The sequence below is a fragment of the Pogona vitticeps genome, chromosome 4, assembly GCF_051106095.1.
Source record: "Pogona vitticeps strain Pit_001003342236 chromosome 4, PviZW2.1, whole genome shotgun sequence".
Taxonomy (NCBI): domain Eukaryota; kingdom Metazoa; phylum Chordata; class Lepidosauria; order Squamata; family Agamidae; genus Pogona; species Pogona vitticeps.
The window spans coordinates 236,897,345-236,918,238 of record NC_135786.1 but is presented as its reverse complement, the minus strand read 5'-3'; the positions used below and the strand labels follow the sequence as shown (position 1 = coordinate 236,918,238).

The 20,894-nt window shown below is 43.9% G+C and overlaps 1 protein-coding gene across 8 annotated transcripts in view; it reads right to left on the bottom strand.

The window, feature by feature from the left end:
* Positions 1 to 20,894, bottom strand: part of ADGRB1 (adhesion G protein-coupled receptor B1) — a 394,593-nt gene that overhangs the window by 190,714 nt on the left and 182,985 nt on the right. For all 8 annotated transcript variants that reach the window (XM_078392021.1, XM_078392023.1, XM_078392022.1 and 5 more), the window contains exons 3-4: positions 15,597 to 15,755; positions 1,032 to 1,139 (exon numbers count right to left, since the gene is read on the bottom strand). In XM_078392021.1, coding sequence (XP_078248147.1) covers positions 1,032 to 1,139; positions 15,597 to 15,755 — 267 coding nt within the window. The remainder of the gene's footprint in view (positions 1 to 1,031; positions 1,140 to 15,596; positions 15,756 to 20,894) is intronic.

Genomic DNA, 20,894 nt, shown 5'->3' with positions numbered 1-20,894 from the left:
TGACCAAAGTTTTTTTTTTAATCCTTTAGCATGGAAAAGGCAACCACATTCACTGCTGTGATTTGCAAATCGCTTTGTGATTTCTAAGACTTACTAGCACCTCTTCCCTGGCCTAGAAGTCCAGATTACAGTGCAGTAGCTCTCCTGTATCTGGATCCGAAATTAATTCAGTTTGAGCTGGTGTAAACATTAAAAGCACATTTTAAACACCAAAGGAAACAAGGGTGAGCCAGACGTGCCTCTGTTCCATCCGAGCCTTGAGCAATATTACAGCTTCATGTGTCAAGGGTTTAAGGTCCTGGAAAGGCTCTCCACCGGACTGCTTTCTTATATATTATTGCATTTTTGGCATGGGACTCAGTTCCAAATGCATGGTCATTACAGGAAATCTGTACCTATTGCTCAGGATCCACCCTTAATTGAGCCTCTTCTTTCCCATTGCATTGATTTCAATGGGAGAGGGAAGCATGTGCTCAAAATGTGTTCTAAAAACGGAAAGGTTATCAATGGGCTCAAATTTGGCTGGATCAGACCCCTGCTTGCTTATTTGCATCCATTTCCTTTTTTGTCAAGATATCCCAGGCACCAGTGTTTTCAGAAAGGACTGGAAACAAATTCTCGGTTACTCTTTGAACTCCCACAAAGCGTAAATTGAGGGTAAAAAAATAACCCAGTCTTCCACACTATTACTGCAGTTTTGCTTGTCCTTTGTGTCATGAACTTCATACTCTGCTTTTTTTAAAAAAAAAATCCATAGGCAATTCTTAAATGTTTTGGGGAGTTATTTCTTAGACGACAACTTCCAGAATTCACCAGCTATGCCAGTCATGACAACATTGCCCCCCCCAACCCTCTTTCATAACCACGCTTTCCAGCTAATGTGGTTGCAATGCACAGTATCAATCAACGACACGTTGAGTTCCCAGCCTAGGACCCTTCCGATTTCCCTCCTTTTAACTTCTGTCCCAAGAACAAGAAGACACCTGAAGACCCCTTGGTATGGACCATCACTGGAGAGTTGAATCACATACCTATTTGAGGTGCAGGGAACCCGTACTGTTGGAGTTCATCCATATCATCTCGCTTCCGGGTATCCGTGGACCTGAGTGACTGGCTTCGGGAACTGTAGTGCCCATTAGCTATGGGGGGGAAAGGTAGCCAAGGTGAATAGAACAGCCATGATCCCTGCAAAAACTTTTTAAATTTCCTTCTCTCCCCGCTCCCCAAATGCTGAAAAAAAACTGTAGCACGTTGAGGTATTTGGTCCAGTGGCTCTTTCTCCATTGATCCGTGGTCAATTATGCGGACCATTGTCCTGTTGAAACTGCAAAAGGGGAAGCGCCGATTGATTTTATTCCTGGCATGCAATTATTAAGGACAACAGATCTCTCGTAGGGCCCATGTTGACGACACTGTTTTAATCAGGCTTAGGCAAAAGGGCCCACACCATCTCCCCTCTGTCCAGTTCAGCTTCACTGAACGTTTTCTTCCTCACAAATGCGAAAGATAGAAATTATTCAGAACAAGTTATTTACACAGAAGTTACAGGGTGATGAAGTTGTTCTTACAAACTTAGAAAGTCCCTACAACCTACGAGAAAGCAGTCCAGAGACGTCTCAGTACATGACTCATGGGTTTTGTAGTCTTCAAATGTGTTACCCATACATGAGCACCTGCTAGGCATTACAGTTATCTATTTCAGTTATTTAAATACCACCCAATTAGTGCAAAGCACTGCTCTGGGTAGTTGATCATAAAATATTAACCCACAATCCACCCACACCCACACCAATCTCAATTTGACTCAGTCGGATAACTATCCCACAACAGAGAGAGAGAGAGAGAGAAAAAACCACATTTTTAGTTGGCCAGTTCACTTGCTGACGGTTCCTTCAAGGGGGGGGGGGGAGGATCTCTTGAAATGCTTCCTCAAAAAGACAGGTCTTTACCTGCTTCTTGAAGGTTGGGAGGAAGGGGGTTGACCAATTTCCACCAGCAGGCTGTTCCAAATATGTGGGACCACCACCAAGAAGGCTCAGTTCCTTGAAGAGACTTTCTTCACCTCCCTTGGAGGGGCCACCTGCAGGAGGCAGGCCTGAGTGGAACAGGTGGCTCAGGCTGATGTTCTCCGGGGGGGGCATGCTCTGACAGAGATCAGGGTCCCAAACTGTCAAGGGCTTCATATGCTAAGATCAGTATCTTGAACCTGGTCAATTCAGTTCCTATGTCCTTTGCCAATGGGGTTGCAGAGCCCTTGGGGATGAACTGAGAGGTGTCAGAACAATTTTAGATTAGATAAGGCATCCTTCAGTCTCAAGAGACTATGGCAACATGCTCTGTATGGAGGACTTGGAAGAGCATCTAGTGTGGCTGAGAAGGCCAATTCGAGAGTGACCATCCCTTCCACACTGAAGACAAATACAATCTGTCCCCTCTCCAGCTCCCTGGTTTTGCTTGTTTCGGGACTGCCTCTTGCAGAACCCGCTTGCAGATCTCCTTGTATCACAGCTGTGGTCTCCCTCTGGGGCGATTTCCCTGCACTCATTCTCCATACAGGAGATCCTTTGGAATCTGATCATCAGCCATTCTCACCACATGCCCAAGCCAATGTAGACGTTGCTGTTTCAGTTATACATGCTAAAAATTCAAGCTCGTTCTAGGACTACTCTATTTGGAACTTTGTCCTGCCAGGTGATACCAAGAATGCATTGGAGACAATGCATAAGAACAATTACAAGGGTAGAAACCATGTTTTTTTCTGTCCAGAGAGACGTAGAGAACATTAACTAAATTCCCCATTCTAATCAGTTTAGATTGTCTTCACACAACAAGACCCCTTCAGGAGTTTTAAGCCCTCAAGCTTTCCTCCACTTCAAACTGAGAGGGAAATAAGTAGCACTTTTGCTTTTTTTAAAATCAAATACTGCAGAATCAGTGCAAAAGATTTCTGCACAAAGATAGACTCCTTCTCATTTGTGAAACATAGCGCAGAAATATATGCAGAGCAAGCGAAAACGACTGGTGATTCGTGAGAAGGATGCAAAAACAAAATAAAACAAAAACCTATATGGAGATTCAAATTAGAATCACAGAATCATTGAGTGGAAAGGGGCTATTAAGGTCATCAGGCCTAACCCCCCTGCTCAGGGCACAGATCCAAATACAGAATCATCAAATTCCAAAACAAGAATCATAGCAGTCTTAAAAATCCTTGAAATCAGGAGTTCTCGTCATTTGACACAATTTCAGCAAAGTAGCCATTTTCACAAGTGCAAGGTTGCAAGTTGAGAGAACAAGGAAATTTGTCAATATCCTCACCAGAGACACGAGAAGCTTGACAATTCTTTGACCTCCTGTGTCAGGATGGGACCAGGGAGAGTTTGCCCACCTACTTTAGTCAAGGTAGGCTGCTTCAGCCCTTCATGGATTGCTGCCTTGTTGTGGCGAAGGGGCTTGAGCAATTCCAGTAATCAGTAGCATGCTGGACACCTTCCTACCTGAGGGGCTCATCTTCCAGCGTCATATCTTTTAGCCTTTTGTTTCTGATCATAGGGTTTTCTCGGCAAAGATACTGGAGTGGAATTGCCGGTTCCTACTCCAGGTGGATTGCGTTTAGTCGGAACTCTCCACTATGACCTGTCCATCTTGGGTATCCCTGCACGGCATAGCCCATAGCCCTTCTCTGAGTTATTCAGGCCCCTTCGCCATGATAAGGCAGCAATCCATGAAGGGGCAAACAATAATACAGGCTATAAAATATTTCTTCTCAAAAATCAAGGTCGGTGTGGAAAGAACAGATTCTCATGCTGGCTTTAGTAAATTAAAGTAAATAAGCTCTAGAGCATCTGGATTTATTACTAAGTTTTACGGGTGACACTGAAATTATTAAAAGCAAACTCTAGTAATGGGACAACGGCCGCACTGTGCTATGCTTAACCCATCTTCAATCTGCTTCAGATCTGTTTTACACACAGAGAGGTGCTTGTTTTGTCATACTGTTGCCTCCGATCAAACAAGGTTGTCCAGATCTTTTATTAAAAAGCCATTTAAAAAAAAAACCTCGGCAGACTTGTCTACTAAAGACCGAACAGAAATTGCGAGTGCAACAATTTCTCTGTGGAACCTCCTCTTAGTTCACTGAACAAAACTATTGTGTGTCTCCTTCTGAGAGCAAGGAACCTTTTCTAGACTTGACAATGCTTGTCTTTCTTTGCTTTTTATGTGTGTGAAGGACACTTTACGATGGGAGGGGTTTCCAGTGCTGTTCCTGCCAAGGAGATTCATTTCCATCCCACCCCCCACCCCCCAGCATGTTTGTTCAGTGGGAGTTAAGCCCATCCAACTTTTCTCACTTAGACCTTTGGGTTCCACTTCATGAGATGCTCCTAATGACCAATCTCACTTTCAAACGAGTTATGTGATTGCTTTCTATTCTCCTGCTGGCACTTTAGGTATCAGCTGTCAGTGCCTCGGGCTAATTAAAGCTGATGGAGGGAGGGACCCTGAATTTTAAGAAGGCTCTCCTTTTTTCAAATAACAACAACCAACAAACATCCCGGCGTCAAATTGACGTTATCCAAAAACTGTCCAGAGTCTGTCCATTCACTAGTGCTGGTTTGTTGTCTGTGTATCATCATTATCACTATGGCTAATAATAATAATAATGGGGAAGAAATTGGGGAAGTTAACATTAGTCTTTAAGTGGCACTTTAAAGACTGTTATATTTTAGTGTGAGCTATCATGGACAACTCCACTTCTCCAGAATTCCGAGGAAGTGGATTTGGCTACAAAATCTCACGTTAAAATATAACACTAAGTGTATTCTCGAAGGCTTTCATGGGCGGGATCTGATGGTTGCTGTGGGTTTTCCAAGCTGTTTGGCCATATTCTTAAGGCTTTTCTTCCTAACGTTTCACCAGTCTGTGTGGCTGACATCATCAGAGGACAGGAGTCAGAACTCTGTCTGTGCTCTGTTGCAGTTGTTGGATAGTTGAGCATTTATAGCTGTGGGATCAGCATTTGTCCTTTTCAGGAGATTGGGTGAAAGCCTGGCTCCCAGCACTGAAAAATACTGCCTGCAAAAGGTCAACGAACTCTACCCAGCCACAAGGACCAGTGATCACTGCACACAAAAGACCAGCTAACGACACCCATCAATCACAGTGACAGATCTTCTCTCCCCCTTATCACAACAATACACCCACAACAAAAACCATGCTGATAACCATAATCACCCAATCTCCTGAAAAGGACAAAAGCTGATCCCACAGCTATAAAGAAGAAACTGCACCAGAGCACAGAGTGAGTTCTTACGCCTGTCCTCTGAAGATGCCGGTCACAGAGACTACCAAAACTTTAGGATACTGCCTGAGATGCTAGCATAGGCTAATCAGCTACCTCTTCTAAAATTTAACAAGGAATATTTCAAGGAGATTCATCATCACTGTTACTCCTTAGCATCTCACAAATCCCTTTGTCAATAATGCTAACTTAAACTGGATTGGGTACCATATTTCATCTTAAACAGGAAAAATCAATCATTCATTATACATGGATGACCTGAAATTCTATGCAAAATCATGTGTAAAAAGCCCAACTGAGATAGAATCACTGCTAAATATAGTGTGAATATTTGACAAAGATATTCAGATGAAGTTTGGAACCAACAAATGTGCAGCTCTGTTTATACAACGTGGAGAGATTAAAAAAAACTAGATGGAACAGTTTAAAATGGTGATATTAGAAGATCAGTATGAAGTGATGAAAATTATAAATACCTTGGAATACAAGAAGCAGACAACACCCTGCACACAAAAGTTAAAGATCTGACACAAATGGAATACATTAAAAGGCTGTGGGGAAAAATTAAATCAGAATTAAATGGGGGCAAATACAATCAAAGCCATACATGGGCAGTTCCAGTAATTAGATACCCTGCTAGAATAATAGATTGGACTAAAAAAGAATTGGATTGAAAAATGCAGAAATTAATGAACATGCATCACACCCTACGTTCGAAAAGTGATGTGGACAGATTATATTTGATGTGGAAAATTGGAGGTCGGGATTACTACAAATACCACAGGTAATGAAGGAAGGAAAAAAAGGATGCCTATGTGATTATGATAAAAGAAGCAGAGAAAAATTACTGGAAGCAATGAAAATGGAAAACAAATTGGAAATGACAGAAAGAAAGGTTGAATGTGGACTGGAAGACAAGATATTTTCTAGTGGACACAAATAAATCCACGGCCAAGTTTATTTTTTCTGCACAGAGAACACTGAAGGAAATTCTCACCCGTGCTTTATAATATTTAATGTTTTGCAACTGAATCTACTTAATTTTAAATAGTTTTAAATAATTTTTGAAATTTTAAATGTATTCCATTGGGTCTCTGACCTCAGAGCCGCCCCGAGTAGACATGGTCTAGAGGGGCGGGGTAAAAATCAAATAAATAAATAAATAAATAAATAAATCCTACTACTACTCAGTTGAATATAAGAAACATCAATTTGAAGATAAATTAAATCGTTGGAAAAGTAAACCACTGCATGGACAACGAAATAGTGATGGAAAAAAGGATGATAATTTAACATATTTTTCCATGTATAAGACACCTCTATGTATAAGACACCCCCACTTTTCTAATCCAAAATTAAGAAATCTGAGTGGGGCTTAGCAAGGGTGGGGGGAAAGGGATCAAAGTGCTGCAGGATAGCTTTGATCCCTGCTGTCCCCTCCACTTGTTTTCGTTCTCTCCTCAGCTTACTTCCGTGTATAAGATGGCACTCAATTTTTAGTCTAAAGATTTTAGACAAAAGTATAGTCTTATACACGGGAAAATATGGTAACTCAGGCATGACTAAAACTGAGGGCTCTCAATAAAGAAACTGAAGGTTCGATCTTTTCTGGACAAGAACAAGCATTCGAAACTAATGGCATGGAATTAAAATTCAAGGAATTCATGTAAGCAGCAAATGTCGACTCTTCCAAGAAAAGGATGAAACTGTGCCACACCACATCTGTGAATGTCCAAAGATTGTGCAAACAGACTAAAAAGCTAGAGTTGCAAAATTAATACACCGGTCATTATATAAAATATATATATATAATCTGCCCGCATCTAAGAATCCTTGGAAACATCAGGTAGAGAAAGTGTCAGAAAATGACCAAGTTAAGAAGATCTTGTGGGACTTTCTGATTGAGACAGACATATACCTTGAGGCAAACTTAGACAAGCATCTTAAAAAGCAGAGACATCACCTTGTCCACAAAGGTCTGCACAGTTAAAGCTATGGTTTTTCCTGTAGTGATGTATGGAAGTGAGAGCTGGACCATAAAGAAGGCTGACCACTGAAGAATGGATGCTTTTGAATTGTGGTGCTGGAGGAGACTCTTGAGAGTCCCCTGGACTGCAAGGAGAACAAACCTATCCATTCTGAAGGTAATCAATCCTGAGTGCTCACTTGAAGGATAGATCCTGAAGCTGAGGCTCCAATACTTTGGCCATCTCATGAGAAGAGAAGACTCACCCTGATGTTGGGAAAGTGTGAAGGCAAGAGGAGAAGAAAGGGACAACAGAGGACGAGATGGCTGGATGGTGTCATCGAAGTGACCAAAATGACTTTGACCCAACTCCGGGTGGCAGTGGAGGACAGGAGGGCCTGGCGTGCTCTGGTCCTCGGGGTCACAAAGAGTCGGACACGACTTAATGACTAAACAACAACAGCAAGAACCATGCAGCCTTTTCCTGCTTCATTGTCACACACACACACACACACACACACACACACAGAGAGAGAGAGAGAGAGAGAGAGAGAGAGAGAGAGAGAGAGAGAGAGACAGAGACCCTCCTGGTGAGCCGGATTTCCTGTATCTTCCTCTGTAGTTCTCAGGAAGGAGGTGGTATTTCAGACAGTTTGGTGTGGGTGGTCCCAGGAATCAATCACACATAATGAATGTCAGAAAGAACATATGGATTCCTCCTGCCGTTTGCCCTGGAAAGTAGCTCACACTTTAAAGCCAACCTTCGATGTGCATTCCTTTGGATAGATGCCCTGAAGACAGCAGAGCTGTGAAAACCACAGCCATGGGGATGGGGACCTTACAGTCTCCGTCGTGCCAAGGCTGTTCAGCCTACTGCAAAATGTCATCTGCCACTTCTGCCTCATGTTCGGTGGCATCTGTTCAGCCGGCTCCTTGGCCAGGACTGCTTTCAAAGAATCAATGGGCGTGCTTCTGGTTCTGTGGCACACCTGTGTGGCACTGTTACATGAAATGCCTCGGCCTTGACACTTCGCGCCACTGTGCCAGGCAGGGTGTTGACATCCATCAGCTTCGGCTCCAATTACGATTTGTTAATTTCCTTTGGGTGTGGCCGGTTGGAGAGGCTGGCAGGAACCTGGGTTGCCCCCACTCCATGTTCGGTGCAACTTAAAGTCAAAGCCACTGCAGCATTAGAGGCTCTTCTGTCGCTTACATTCAATCACAGAAGTCTTTTAAAGCTGAGGTAAAGGTAAAGGTTCCCCTTGACAATTAGTCCACTTGTGTTTGACTCTAGGGCGCGGTGCTCATCCCCGTTTCCAAACCATAGAGCCAGCGTTTGTTTGAAGACAGTTTCTGTGGTCACGTGGCCAGCGCAACTCAACACAGAACGCTGTTACCTTCCCACTGAGGTGGTCCATATTTATCTACTTGCATTTACATACTTTTGAACCGCTAGGTTGGCAGGAGCTGGGAGAAGCGATGGGAGCTCACTACATCACGCAGATTCGATGTTCCGACAGCTGGTCTTCTGACCTTGCAGCACAGAGGCTTCTGCGGCTTAACCTGCAATGCCACCACGTCCCGCAGAAAACTCCCCATAATTTCACCACTGGGGTCTTTCCCATTTCTGCCTCCAAATGGGTCTGTCCTGGAGTTCAATGCTCCGAAAACTGTCGTTGGGACAGCCAGCCTGCCTTGGTCTCAGAGAAACCTCGGCTGCAATTGCCGGCTTGTCCCCAACTCACGAGTCTTTCGCTTGACCTAGTAGCGCTCAGCCATTTCCCCTCTGTCAGATATCGGTCCAGATAATGACAGGTGTTGGCAGCTGCTCTCGGAAAATGAGCCCAGCCCAGGAAATTGCTACCTTGGTCCAAATCCAAGCGATGACACAAAGGCCTCAGTTGTCTGGCTTCACAAGGAAGCCATCACCGTGTTCTTTGCTTCCAGCAAGCAATAAACAGAAATTACTACAAACGCTGGAAGCTGTCCTGCTGATCAGCGTTTTGAGACTAGCTGGACAGAAGGGGAAGCCAAGGTTCATTTTTAAAGAAAGAGATAGAGAGAGAGATGGCCATTGTTAAACCTGAAGCAATTCTGTTTTCAATCTGCAATAAACCCTAATTCTCACCAGGACCCCGAAGGCATTTGACGTTTCCCTTTCGAGATGCTCAGAAGCGGGTTTTTGTATACAGAAGCTACAACGTCCTGTCCACATGCCGATTCCCTTCTTGCTTTTCTGGGTTTAAAATGAGACCTTGGAGAGGGGTTTTGTTTATTGCCTCCGTGTATGAACATCGCTTCCTGGTGCCTTCCTCGGGGCAGGGACCCACTCTGGTGGTGTCCTGGCAAGAACTCTGGGGTGGCAAGAACTACGATAGATCCTGAGATCTGTGTTCAGATCCTGAACAAGTCTTGTTCTGGTCTGTTTCATCTGCCTTTACAGAACCAAGCATCCCATACTTGCCAAGAAGGCCCACACTAATTTTCTATAAGTCCTCCCTGCGGGGAAGCTAATTCATGGACTAAGGGATGCACTTAATACTTTCCTCTTGTGCTATTTTTGGAAGGAATTTCCAAAAGTCGCACAAGACCTTTCCTGTCTTGCCAGAGAGGGACGAAGAGCTGTAAGGTGTCTTTAACTTTGCGGGAAAAGTCTTGAGGGTCCTTTCCCTTTAAAAAATAAAACACAAACAAACACGTAGGCATACAAACACACACATGAAAACATACACACACACACACACACACATGCACACACATGGCAGGGGGTGAAGGACTGACTGTTAAAGCTGTAAGCAACCCATGAAGAGCTTCAAAGCTCTAAACACAACAGCAGTTATCTTAGTGGAAGCAACTGGCACAATTTAAAAAGCAATTTTTTCCCATTAAAATGAGTAATTTTTTTTTTTAGCACAACATCAAGCTTGCCCATGCGAGAACTATAATATACATCAAGTGATCTGTATCACGAGTGGGGTTGGCAGGCATATGAAAAGCCCAGATCCTTCTCATTGGGGGGGGGGGCTCTACGTGCAGATTGTTACTCTTAGGTTCTCTTCCTTCATTCTGTGTGATGACCTCCTGCATCTTCTTGAAGCTCTGCTCGATTGTTAGATAATCCAGCAACATCCATCTGATCATTATTTTATATGGGGAGTTTTTACAGACTCGTATGCTGCCTGGGATGTGGTGGCGCTGCGGGCTAAACCGCAGAAGCCTTTGTGTGCTGCAGGGTCAGAAAACCAGCAGTCGTAAGATCGAATCCATGCGATGGAGTGAGCTCCCGTCACTTGTCCCAGCTCCTTGCCAAGTTAGCAGTTCCGAAAGCATGTAAATGCAAGTAGATAAATAGGTGCCATCATGGTGGGAAGGTAAAATGGCGTTCCGGGTCTAAGTCGCGCTGGCCATGTGACCACGGAAACTGTCTTCGGACAAATGCTGGCTCTATGGCTTGGAAACGGGGATGAGCACCGCCCCCCTAGAGTCGGACATGACTGACTAAAATGTCGAGGGGAACTTTTACCTTTACCTATGCTGCCTGGAGAAGGTGTGGCTGGGAGGGGCCTTTCTGGGCTGGGGTGACACTCCATCTATTTGGCACTCATTAATTGTTCCCTTGACTCTGAATTCCAAGAATGCCCTGCCTGTCTGCTGAGAGCTTTCCCCCTCTTTAAGGCTGTGGTTAAAAGCAGTCATGTTTGTCAGTCTGCTGTTTGACCTGTTCACAATTGCAGGTAAAGAAAATGTTTTTTGTTCTTTCTGCTACTAAAGTCATTAAGACTGTAAGTGCCAGTTAATAAGAAAAGGGGTGGACTGCTCTGGGGAACTTGAAGCTAGTCTCCTCTGCGAATCCCTGCAATTCTGCTGCTCAGCTGAAGGAATTCAATGAAAAATTCAAAATCCTGCAATACTTTGTTCATGCAAACAGCAGTGTGTCTCAATAGACCTTCCAGCTCCTGTGTAGGTTATGCACAGGAGCAAGAACCCTGGAAATGTTGGGTACTTGTGCAATTGTTGAGCCTTTGCATCAGGAGGTCCCTTGCTCCCTTCAGACGTGTTGCCGTCCACATGAGCAAAGTGACAAAGGGGAAGAGCAGAGGAAGAAGAATCACATATACCCCTGATTGTTCTAATTAGTCCATCATTAGCAAGTGAAATTTGTCTCTCTTCCAGAGACATGGCTCAGGCTGACCTAGCAAAGAAGACTCACGCTAATTTTCTTTAATTCTTCCCTGCAGGGAAGCTAATTCACGGACTATGGGAGGCATGTAACACTTTCCTCTTATGCCCTTTTTGGATCCATATCCAGACGCTAGCATTTGCTGCTGCTCCACGAGGCAAATTGCACAGGGATGAGAAGTAGTGGTTGCCAAATCTGAGAGTCCGGGCTGATGTCTCAGGGAATCTCTGTGCTTCTCCGAGGATCTTAGGCTGGGAGGAAAACAGCAGGAAACGAGGTTTTCCCCCGTCAGGTCGCTTTACAGCTTGCACGCCCATCTCCGCTCACTTCAATCTGATCCCATAGTCAACTGGTTCGGCACGAAGGTGTACACATGGATGCTGCCCTTGATCCTCTTCCAGCTCTTGCCTCTGTGGCATCACAAGGTCCTCTCTCTGACGTCAAAAGGGGAAAAGCTCCGCTCACAGGTCTTGACCCAGAAATCTCTGGGAATCGGCTGCACTTGATTTGGCAACGCTAACTATTTCTATGTCCTACGTGCCATCAAGTTGCTTCGGACTTCTGGCGACCCTAAAGCTTTCGCAATTTGAAGAAGCGGTTTCCTGTTAGCTGCTCCGCCGGTGAGTTACCATGGCTCAGCAGGGATAGAAACACTCTAACCCTTATACCACACTGGCTCTCAACTATACAGACACGGTAATCCTTTGCCCTGCAGCGAAGACTTATAGAAAAGGGGAATATTTATTCAGAAGGGAAACTGGTACAGAGAAACCTATTCCACCTCTGTGTTTTTCTGATTAGGTGTTTTCATTTTAACTTGATGTGGTATGTTTTATTTTGTTGTAAACCACCCAGAATAGTGCATGCACTATTAGGGCAGTACATCAATCAATCAATCAATCAATCAATCAATCAATCAATCAATCAACCAACCAACCAACCAACCAACCAACCAACCAACCAACCAACCAACCAACCAACCAACCAACCAACCAACCAATTAATCAAACATATAGACACACACATCTATCTATCTATCTATCTATCTATCTGTCTGTCTATCTATCTATCTATCCATCTATCTATCTATCTATCTCTAGCTAGCTATTTATCCATCCATCCATCCATCAAATGTATATACACACACATGCTCAGAGAGAGCCCTGCACTGGGGGGGGGGGCATCCTCCCATTGCAGAACATGGCTTAATTTTATGGGAACACTGACGAAGGTACTAACTCATTTTAAGCATTAAGAGAGATGCCCATTTGGAATTGAGAACGCACAGTTGCATCCACATCTCTCTCGGGCACGGATGGAGCAGGGTTAGTGGTAAGGAAGTAACTGGAGAGAGGGGTGGGGCGGGTGGCATTTGGTACGCGCACACCCCTGTGCGTCTAGACCGATTACTCAAAAGGAACACGGACAGGATGAAAGCTTAATGCTCTGGAAAGTTTTCATTTAAAGATTTCAGTGGCTTAACTTTCTGAAAATGCCAGACAAGGTGCAAAATCATTTTAGGCATAAAGTGAGACATCCGTTGGCAATGGAGAACTTCTGGTCCCCGCTTGTCTTCAACAGCCTGCTTCCCCCCCCCCAAAAAAAAAATTCCCTTATCAGAGGGTCTGATCAAACACGTTTCATTGAAAACACTGGCAAGAGGTGGGAAACTAAGGTTATGATTAATCCGAGGCATGAATGCCTGTTCTCATGGCTACGGATGGTCATGGCTTTCTTAATTTGTCGGAAATGGTGAAAATGGGAGAGTATCCGGGTATCATAGTGGAAATCTGTAAAAGGACCTTGCCATTTTCTCTTCCACCTTGATTGGCAGATTACTGAATAATAATAATAATAATAATAATAATAATAATAATAATAATAATAATAATAATAATAATGATGATGATGATGATGATGATGATGATGATGATGATGGTGGTGGTGGTGGTGGTGGTGGTGGTGGTGGTGGTGGTGGTGGTGGTTGTTGTTATTATTATTATTATTATTATTATTATTATTATTATTATTATTATTATTATTATTATAACCTCTGAAGTGTTGATCAAATGTCAGGATGTGTCTTTGGAGACCAATATCATCTACATTCTTTCCCTTCTGATCACCACATATGTTTGAAAGCTAGACAGTCAAGAAAGCCAACAGGAAAATAATTGATTCGTTTAAAAGGTTGTGTTGGAGGAGAGCTTTGTGGATGGCCAGAAAGATGAACAAATGGGTCCGGGATCAAACCAAGCCTGAGGTATCTCTGGAGGCACAAATGTGGAAACTGAGGCTGTCGTACTTTGGACACGTGGTGAGAAGGTAGGATTGTCTGGAGAAGACCATGATGCTAGGGAAAGTTGAAGGCAGCAGGAAAAGAGGATGCCGAAATGCAAGATAGACTGACTCCCTAAAGGAAACCACAGGCTTGAATTTGCAAGACCTGAGCAGGGCAGTTGAGGACAGGACATTGTGGAGATCACTCATTCGTAGGATTGCCATAAGTAAGAGGTGACTTGATGGCACATAACAAGGATTGACTGATTCTTTATTTGTATCAGAGCATGGCACAATGAGCAGGTCTGCAGGGTCACAGTCCTGGAAATGAGGGGTTTGCTGGCTGCATGCCGTTGCCCATGGGATGCCCAACAAGGCTTTGCTACCTCTTCGGGGAGGCTCCTTCAATCTCCCCCCAGCATCGATCAGTGTTTAGTAGAAATAAGCCCAGACAAGCAGGAGTGTGTGGGGGTGGGTGGGTTGGGGGTCTGAATTAAGCTGAAGCTGAGGTGACGCACCAGTCAACTCACCCAGCTAAGGGAGGAAGCGCCATTGAGAACAGAGTCAACAACGAAAGGGAGACGCAGCCAACCAGAGTGGGAGTAACTAGCCCCGGGTTTTGTCCTCCCCCCTCTTTCCCTCTCTTTATAATCACATGAGAATCACACATCTTTGTTTATTCAGACAATGCTTTCATGCTCGTCCTGAGCAAAGCCGAGAGGAACCAAGGAATTATGACATATAGTTCTTGATATGCAGCAACTTTCAAAAGGATGTTAGAAGTCTTTTCTCAAACTAGAACCCCAGCACTCCCCACACAGACACATTACATCTCCTTCCATAAAGTTATCCTCCAAGACCACATTTTGAATTACAGTGGAATCCTCCTACCCGCGGGATCAGTATCTCCTGATCCACTGATCCGTTGCCTGTAAATACCTCCCGCCCCCTTAGGAACACATAGGTAAATGTAAAGATTCCCCTTGACATTGAGTCCAGTCATGTCCGACTCTAGGGTGCGGTGCTCATCCCAGTTTCCAAGCCGTGAAGCCAACATTTTGTCCATAGATAGTTTCCGTGGTCAGGTGGCCAGCGTGACTAGACACAGAACACTATTACCTTCCCACTATGATGGTACCTATTTATCTATTCACAGTTTTACATGCTTTCGAACTGCTAGGTTGGCAGGCGCTGGGACAAGCAATGGGAGCTCCCTCCGTCGCGTGGATTCGATCTTACGACGGCTGGTCTTCTGACCTTGCAGCACAGAGGCTTCTGCGGTTTAACCCGCAGCACCACCACGTCCCAGAAATACATACTGTACCTGTTAATACAGGTATTGAATGCTGGTTATTACCTAGAAAGCCCTACATGGCTTCACCCCAAGCCTTTGGAAGGATCAGATCACCGTATATGACCCTTCCTGGGTTTAAGATCTTCTGGAAAGGCTCTTCTCTCGGTTTCCACCATCTTCCCAAGCTTCCTCGGTGAGGACCTCAGAGAGGGCCTTCTCCGTGGTGGCTCCCAGGCTTTGGGACACCCTGTCATGAGAGGCCACGTTGGCCCACCTCTTTCATGTCCTTCTGCTATCAGGGAAAGACCTGTTTCTTCAGGCAGGCCTTTCAGCAGGAAATAATCTCAAGGATGGCAGTTTTTAACTTGCCAGTTTTCAAAATCATGCCTTTGAATTGTTTTTAGACTTCATTCCTTAAAAAAAAAAAAAACACCTTGGCGTACGTTCAAATGTTTTTGAAATGTGATATTTTCATACATTTTTAAAAAAGTTTGTTGCTTTTATCTGTTGTGAGCTGCCCCTTGAGAGTCGCTTATAGGGAGAAAGGCGGCATAGATTAATTAACATTACTTACGATTGCACGCTTTCCGGTTGCACAAACGGCCTTCTTCCAGCACTCCCTCGCAGATGAGGCCGTCTTCTGGAAGGGGCTGGCAGGTGCGGGTTCGAGTCTGCAGGCCTCCCCCACAGTCCCTGGTGCATTCTCCCCACATCGACCAAGGGTTCCATCCACCTGAGGATCAGCCAGAAAAGACAAAGCGATAAAAAACCTCAGCCTTCCTGCTCCAAGGAGAGAGGGGAGACCATGACTCCCAGCCTATGTATGCAAGAAACAAAACTCGTCACAGGGGGACCCAACCTTGTGTCCCCAAATGTTCTTTAGACTACAGCTTCCAGAATCCTTTACCACTCAGCTGTGCTGGCCAGGATTTACAGGAGTTGTAGTCCACGAATACCTGGGGAGCACTGTCTGACCAGCCATCGTCCTTACGGCAATTCACCCCACATAAATGAGAAACCACAGGGCGTCTCTTTCCAATAGCAACGGATGTATCTCCAGACATTGACCACAACCTTACTCTCCTGGTGCTCTCAGGACATCATTATTTGCACAGGAAGTAAATAGTATCCCCAGAATATAGTCACATTTATATTTTTCTGGTTTTCTTTTTTTCACGCGATGAAAAGCATCTGGGGGAAAAAGAGAGACCCTTTCCCCAAACCACACTATATAGTCTTGCTTTATTTCCAGATAGTTTTCGTTCCAAATGTAACAGATGAGTTTTCTCTCCAGAACCTGATCCAGTAGGTCAATTCATACGGGAAAAAACACCACTGAAAACCACAAATTGCCTTTGCTCCCTGCCTCCTCAGCCCTTTGTAACATTTATTGATTTATCATCTTAAAGCTGGAAGGGACCTTATGGATCATGGAGTCCAGCTCCTGTCAAAGAGGCCCAGTGGGGGAATCGAACTCCCAACTTCTGGGAGAGACTGGGGTGAGTTTATGTCCTAACCAAGGGCAAGCCAAGAAAAAAAAATGCAATATGGCTGTGTTTGAAGGTGCACATTTTCATAGAAAGATACACTGGAAGGCAAGCTCGAAGTTGAAAAAAAATTATCAATGGTATTTCTGTCAGTTCCCTTCTCTTTGTTCTCAAAAGGTTAGCCAATTTAAAATCTTCCCAAGCAGCCATAAAATATCACTACCAGTTAATCAGCTGACATTTTATTTAAAAAATGTATTTGTTCCTTTAAAAGGTTAATGTTATTTTAGTAGAAATAATTATAGAAGCTGCAGATGGCAGTGACAGTGTCAGGAAAGATGTCCGCCATTCATTCCCAAAGAAGCTTCTACTACACTGGCACAAGAAATATAGGGAGCGGGGAAGGATTAGGCCACATACTTCAGACTGACCACTTAATGCATCACCAAGGGGAAAGAAAATGCAAGGAAATCTCACACACACAAATTGTATCTTTGCCCAATTCTGTTTGTATAGGATTTCTGTTTACGGATGCACTATGGATGCAGTCAGGCTCCATATCCATGGAATCAGTATTCACAGTTTCATTTATCCACAGTCTGAAAATATTAAAAATATTAAAAGAAAAAAAACGTAGAAATATGTATTTTCATTATGTATTTATCAGAACTGGCCACTAGGGAGAGCCAGAGAATGTGCTATGTATTATTGTCGTTGAAGAATACATAACATGTCCTTTGGCTCCCTCTAATGGCAAGTTCTGGTAATATATGGTGAAAATACTTTTTTCTGGATTTTTTCTCTTTTACCATGTTATGTATAGTGTTTGATATTATCCACAGTTTTCAGCATCTGTGGGGGCTTTGATCCAATGCCCTGCAGATATTGCAATTGTACTCTAACTGCAAAATGGAAATGGAAATGCAGTCTCTGTCTGTAAAAAAGTTACCCATGTGCCTTCGATGATCGCCAGATCAGCAAATCTATTCATGCTCGAAAAGTTGGAATAGTATAAATCTTGACAGCAAAACGCTGCTTATTAAGAAGGTGGTGGCTTAATTCCTGAACGTGCATCAGATAGCACAATCAGGCATGGGCCAGTGAAGGTAACCCAAACCATGTTAATAGCAGCAATTTGTTCATGTGATTCTCTTAAGCAATCATAACTCTGCAATAGGATTTTGGCCAATATATGTGTGGCGAATACTGTATGCATATGAATGAAAAGGTGAGGCAAACAATATAGATTTCCTGTACTATCTCCCAAGCAAAAAAAAATATGATGTGAGCAAGATGCATGCCATTATCTTTGTATTGAGCCAGTGACCCTTTGTAACAGCTAGGACTGGGGACTGGGAGACAGGAATTCAAGGCATAACTTATCATGAAATCAAATTTTCTGCAGGCTGTGTTTTTGTTATATGCCCTGGCTTAGCATGTTTTATTTATTTATTGTTTTTATATGCTCAGTTTTCTCAGTTTTCCTTTTTTCCCCCAAAAAATTGTTGCATTGTGCCTTTTTGTTATTTCTTGGAAGCTGCCCAAACTAAATGGGCGGGGTATCGGTTTAAATAAATAAATAAAAATAATGAAATAAATACTGTTTTATTTGAAATATTTTTAGCCCATCTCTCTCCTTACAAAGAACTCAAGGTGGCTTATGTCATTAAAAGACAAGATGGAAAGTGAAAAACAGTAAGGATACAAATGCTAAAAATAATCAAACAAACACCACATTAAAAGACAGTAAACAAAAGCAGCTCCCGAACACATTCAAAGCAATGAGGCACATAACCATCCATTTAAAAATCCCACTCAGGCAAACAGTCATTAGAGAAAAGGCTGCCCAAATAGAAAGGTCTTTGCCTGCTTGTGGAAGGACAGCAAAGATGGGGCCAGGTGGGCCTCCAGTGGGAGGGAGTTCCGAAGTCTCTGGGATCAGCCACAGAGAAGGCCCTGTCCTGTGTCCCCATCAGACACATCTGTGAAGGTGGCAGGACCAAGAGAAAAGGCCTCCCCTGATGAACTTAACACTTGAGCAGGCTCATCAAGGGATATGCGGTCCTTGAGAGAGCTTGGACTGAAGCCGTTTAAGGCTTTATAAGTTAGAACCAGCATTTTGAATTCTGCATGGGAACAAGTTGGCCGCTGGTGGAGCTGCTGTGAACAACGGAATTATGCATCAAGGCATAGCAGTTCCTTGAAACTTTGGCCAATGCCTTACGGTCTGTGACCATCCTAGCCCAATCTAGTGTTCAGGTGCCAAAATCCTGTTGCTTGGCAAAGTAAATCTGACTGGGACAGGCCCATTAAATGAGTGGGGATTGGGCGAATCATCCCCTCCCTTAAGTTCCACTCCGATGGCCAACTGTAACTCAGTTCAGCACAGTAAATTGCAGTCAGAGTAAGTCCATTGGAATCAATTACGGAGGAGTTGACTCACCCAATCCCTGTTGTACTAATGGGCCTATATAGTGGTGCCTTGCTTAACGATGATAATCCATTCTAGGAAAATCGCCGTTAAGCAAAAACATCGTAAAGCAAAAAAACCCCAAAAACCCAATTGAAACGCATTGAAGCCCGTTCAATGTGTTCCAGTGGAGTAAAAACTCACTGTCCAGCGAAGATCCTCCATAGGGAGGCCATTTTCGCTGCCTGTACAGTAAGGAATCCATCCCTAAACACAGCGGGGAGCCATTTTAATCACCCAGTGGCCATTTTGAAACTGCCGATCAGCTGTGCAGAAAACGTCATTTTGCCAAGAATCGGTTCCCGAAGCAGGGAACCGATCATTGCAAAGCGAAATTTCCCCATTCAGACCATCGTTTTGCGATCACAATTGTGATCGCAAAAAGATTGTTGTTAAGCGGTTTCGTGGTAATGCGGGGCAATCGTAAAGCAAGGCACCACTGTACTAGTGAGATTGATGACTCTGGGCTATCATTTTGGACCGTTGTCTTGCTTGCGACTGGTGCAGGGTGGAAGAGTTGACCTTGAGTGTAGGTGAACTGGCAGGCTCCCGCTCCCTCTTCCCCAACTCCGCCTTGCCAATTCCTTCAAGGTCGTTTTTCTTGCCCAAGGAATAAGTTCTCGAATGGCACGGAGGACCGAGTTTGATGATTTGTCCTCTCCACTTCCTGACAGGAGACAGATTGTGTTTCAAGGCCATCAATGCCTATTGACATAATGGCATCTTCTTAATGTCTCACTCAGCCCGATCAATACACTACCTGTAACCAGACACGTCTGACTGGGTGAGGGCTAATGCAGTTCTCACTTTGCGCTAGGAAAAAGGACTTTTCCCCCCTCCCTCGGTAGCAGGTTAGGGACAAGCCAGGGCCATGCATCACTATTTAGATGGGCAGATGACTTATCGGTCTGAACCCCTGTTTCGACTGGCGGTTAGAGCACAATGCTTAATTGCCGTAATGCATTAAAAGGCAATTCCATCATACTGCCGCATTAAGGAAAATGCAGTTCTGCCATCAACGCCGACTGCCAATCAGAAATGCTCAATGATGGGTAATTTAAACAGGCCCGTGTTTTATGATGCCGTCCATTAAGATGTCATTAAAAACTATAATAAAGAGAGGTTGGTGTAGGCTTGCTCTAATTAATGAGTAGACGTCCTAGGATCTCCGGGTGGAGGGACGAAGCCTGACAGAGGTTCCTCTAAACAATTTTCCTCTGTCGTTGCATCTCAGTTTTGCAACCCTCTCTTTTAGATGGATGGAGAAGGATGTTCTTACTTTGTTTGGAAATGAGAGACTTCTCCTTGATCATGAGAACAGCAAAGGATTTCCAGATAAAAGTTTTGAATGGGAGAGAATGATATTTTTTTTTGTACAAAATGGCTTATGTTAGCGTAAAATTGCTGAACTTGCCCCAAACTAGGCTGTTTGCTGACTTGATTAAGAATTTGAAGCACTGAATGGTTTATTTGTGTCTTTCCTTGCTTGCTTGCAGTCTCTCCCTCTCTTTCTGTGTGTCTGTCTGTATGTATGTTTTGCTTCTCAGAAGGATGCAAAAAACATTGAGGTATTTTGCACAAATTACACATCCCTTGAGGGGGTTCTTTGCCTCGCTCCCAGCTAAATGTGAGTAATCTCGGAGGGCTTGAAAAACGCTTGCTCACATATCTCTTTGTATTGAATCCATCAAAATTAATGAGAACCATTTCAATGCATTCCAGTGGGGAACCGTGTTTCGCAAGACAATGTTTTCCCAAGACAACGATTTTCACGGAACGAATTAACATCGTCTTGAGAGGCACCACTGTATGGGCATTTCCAGGGTGTATTTACCAGAACTGGTCACTAGAGGGGGCTAGAGACCACACAATGTATCATGTTTGATACTTGTGTGTTTTTCAGTTTAGGGGGCCT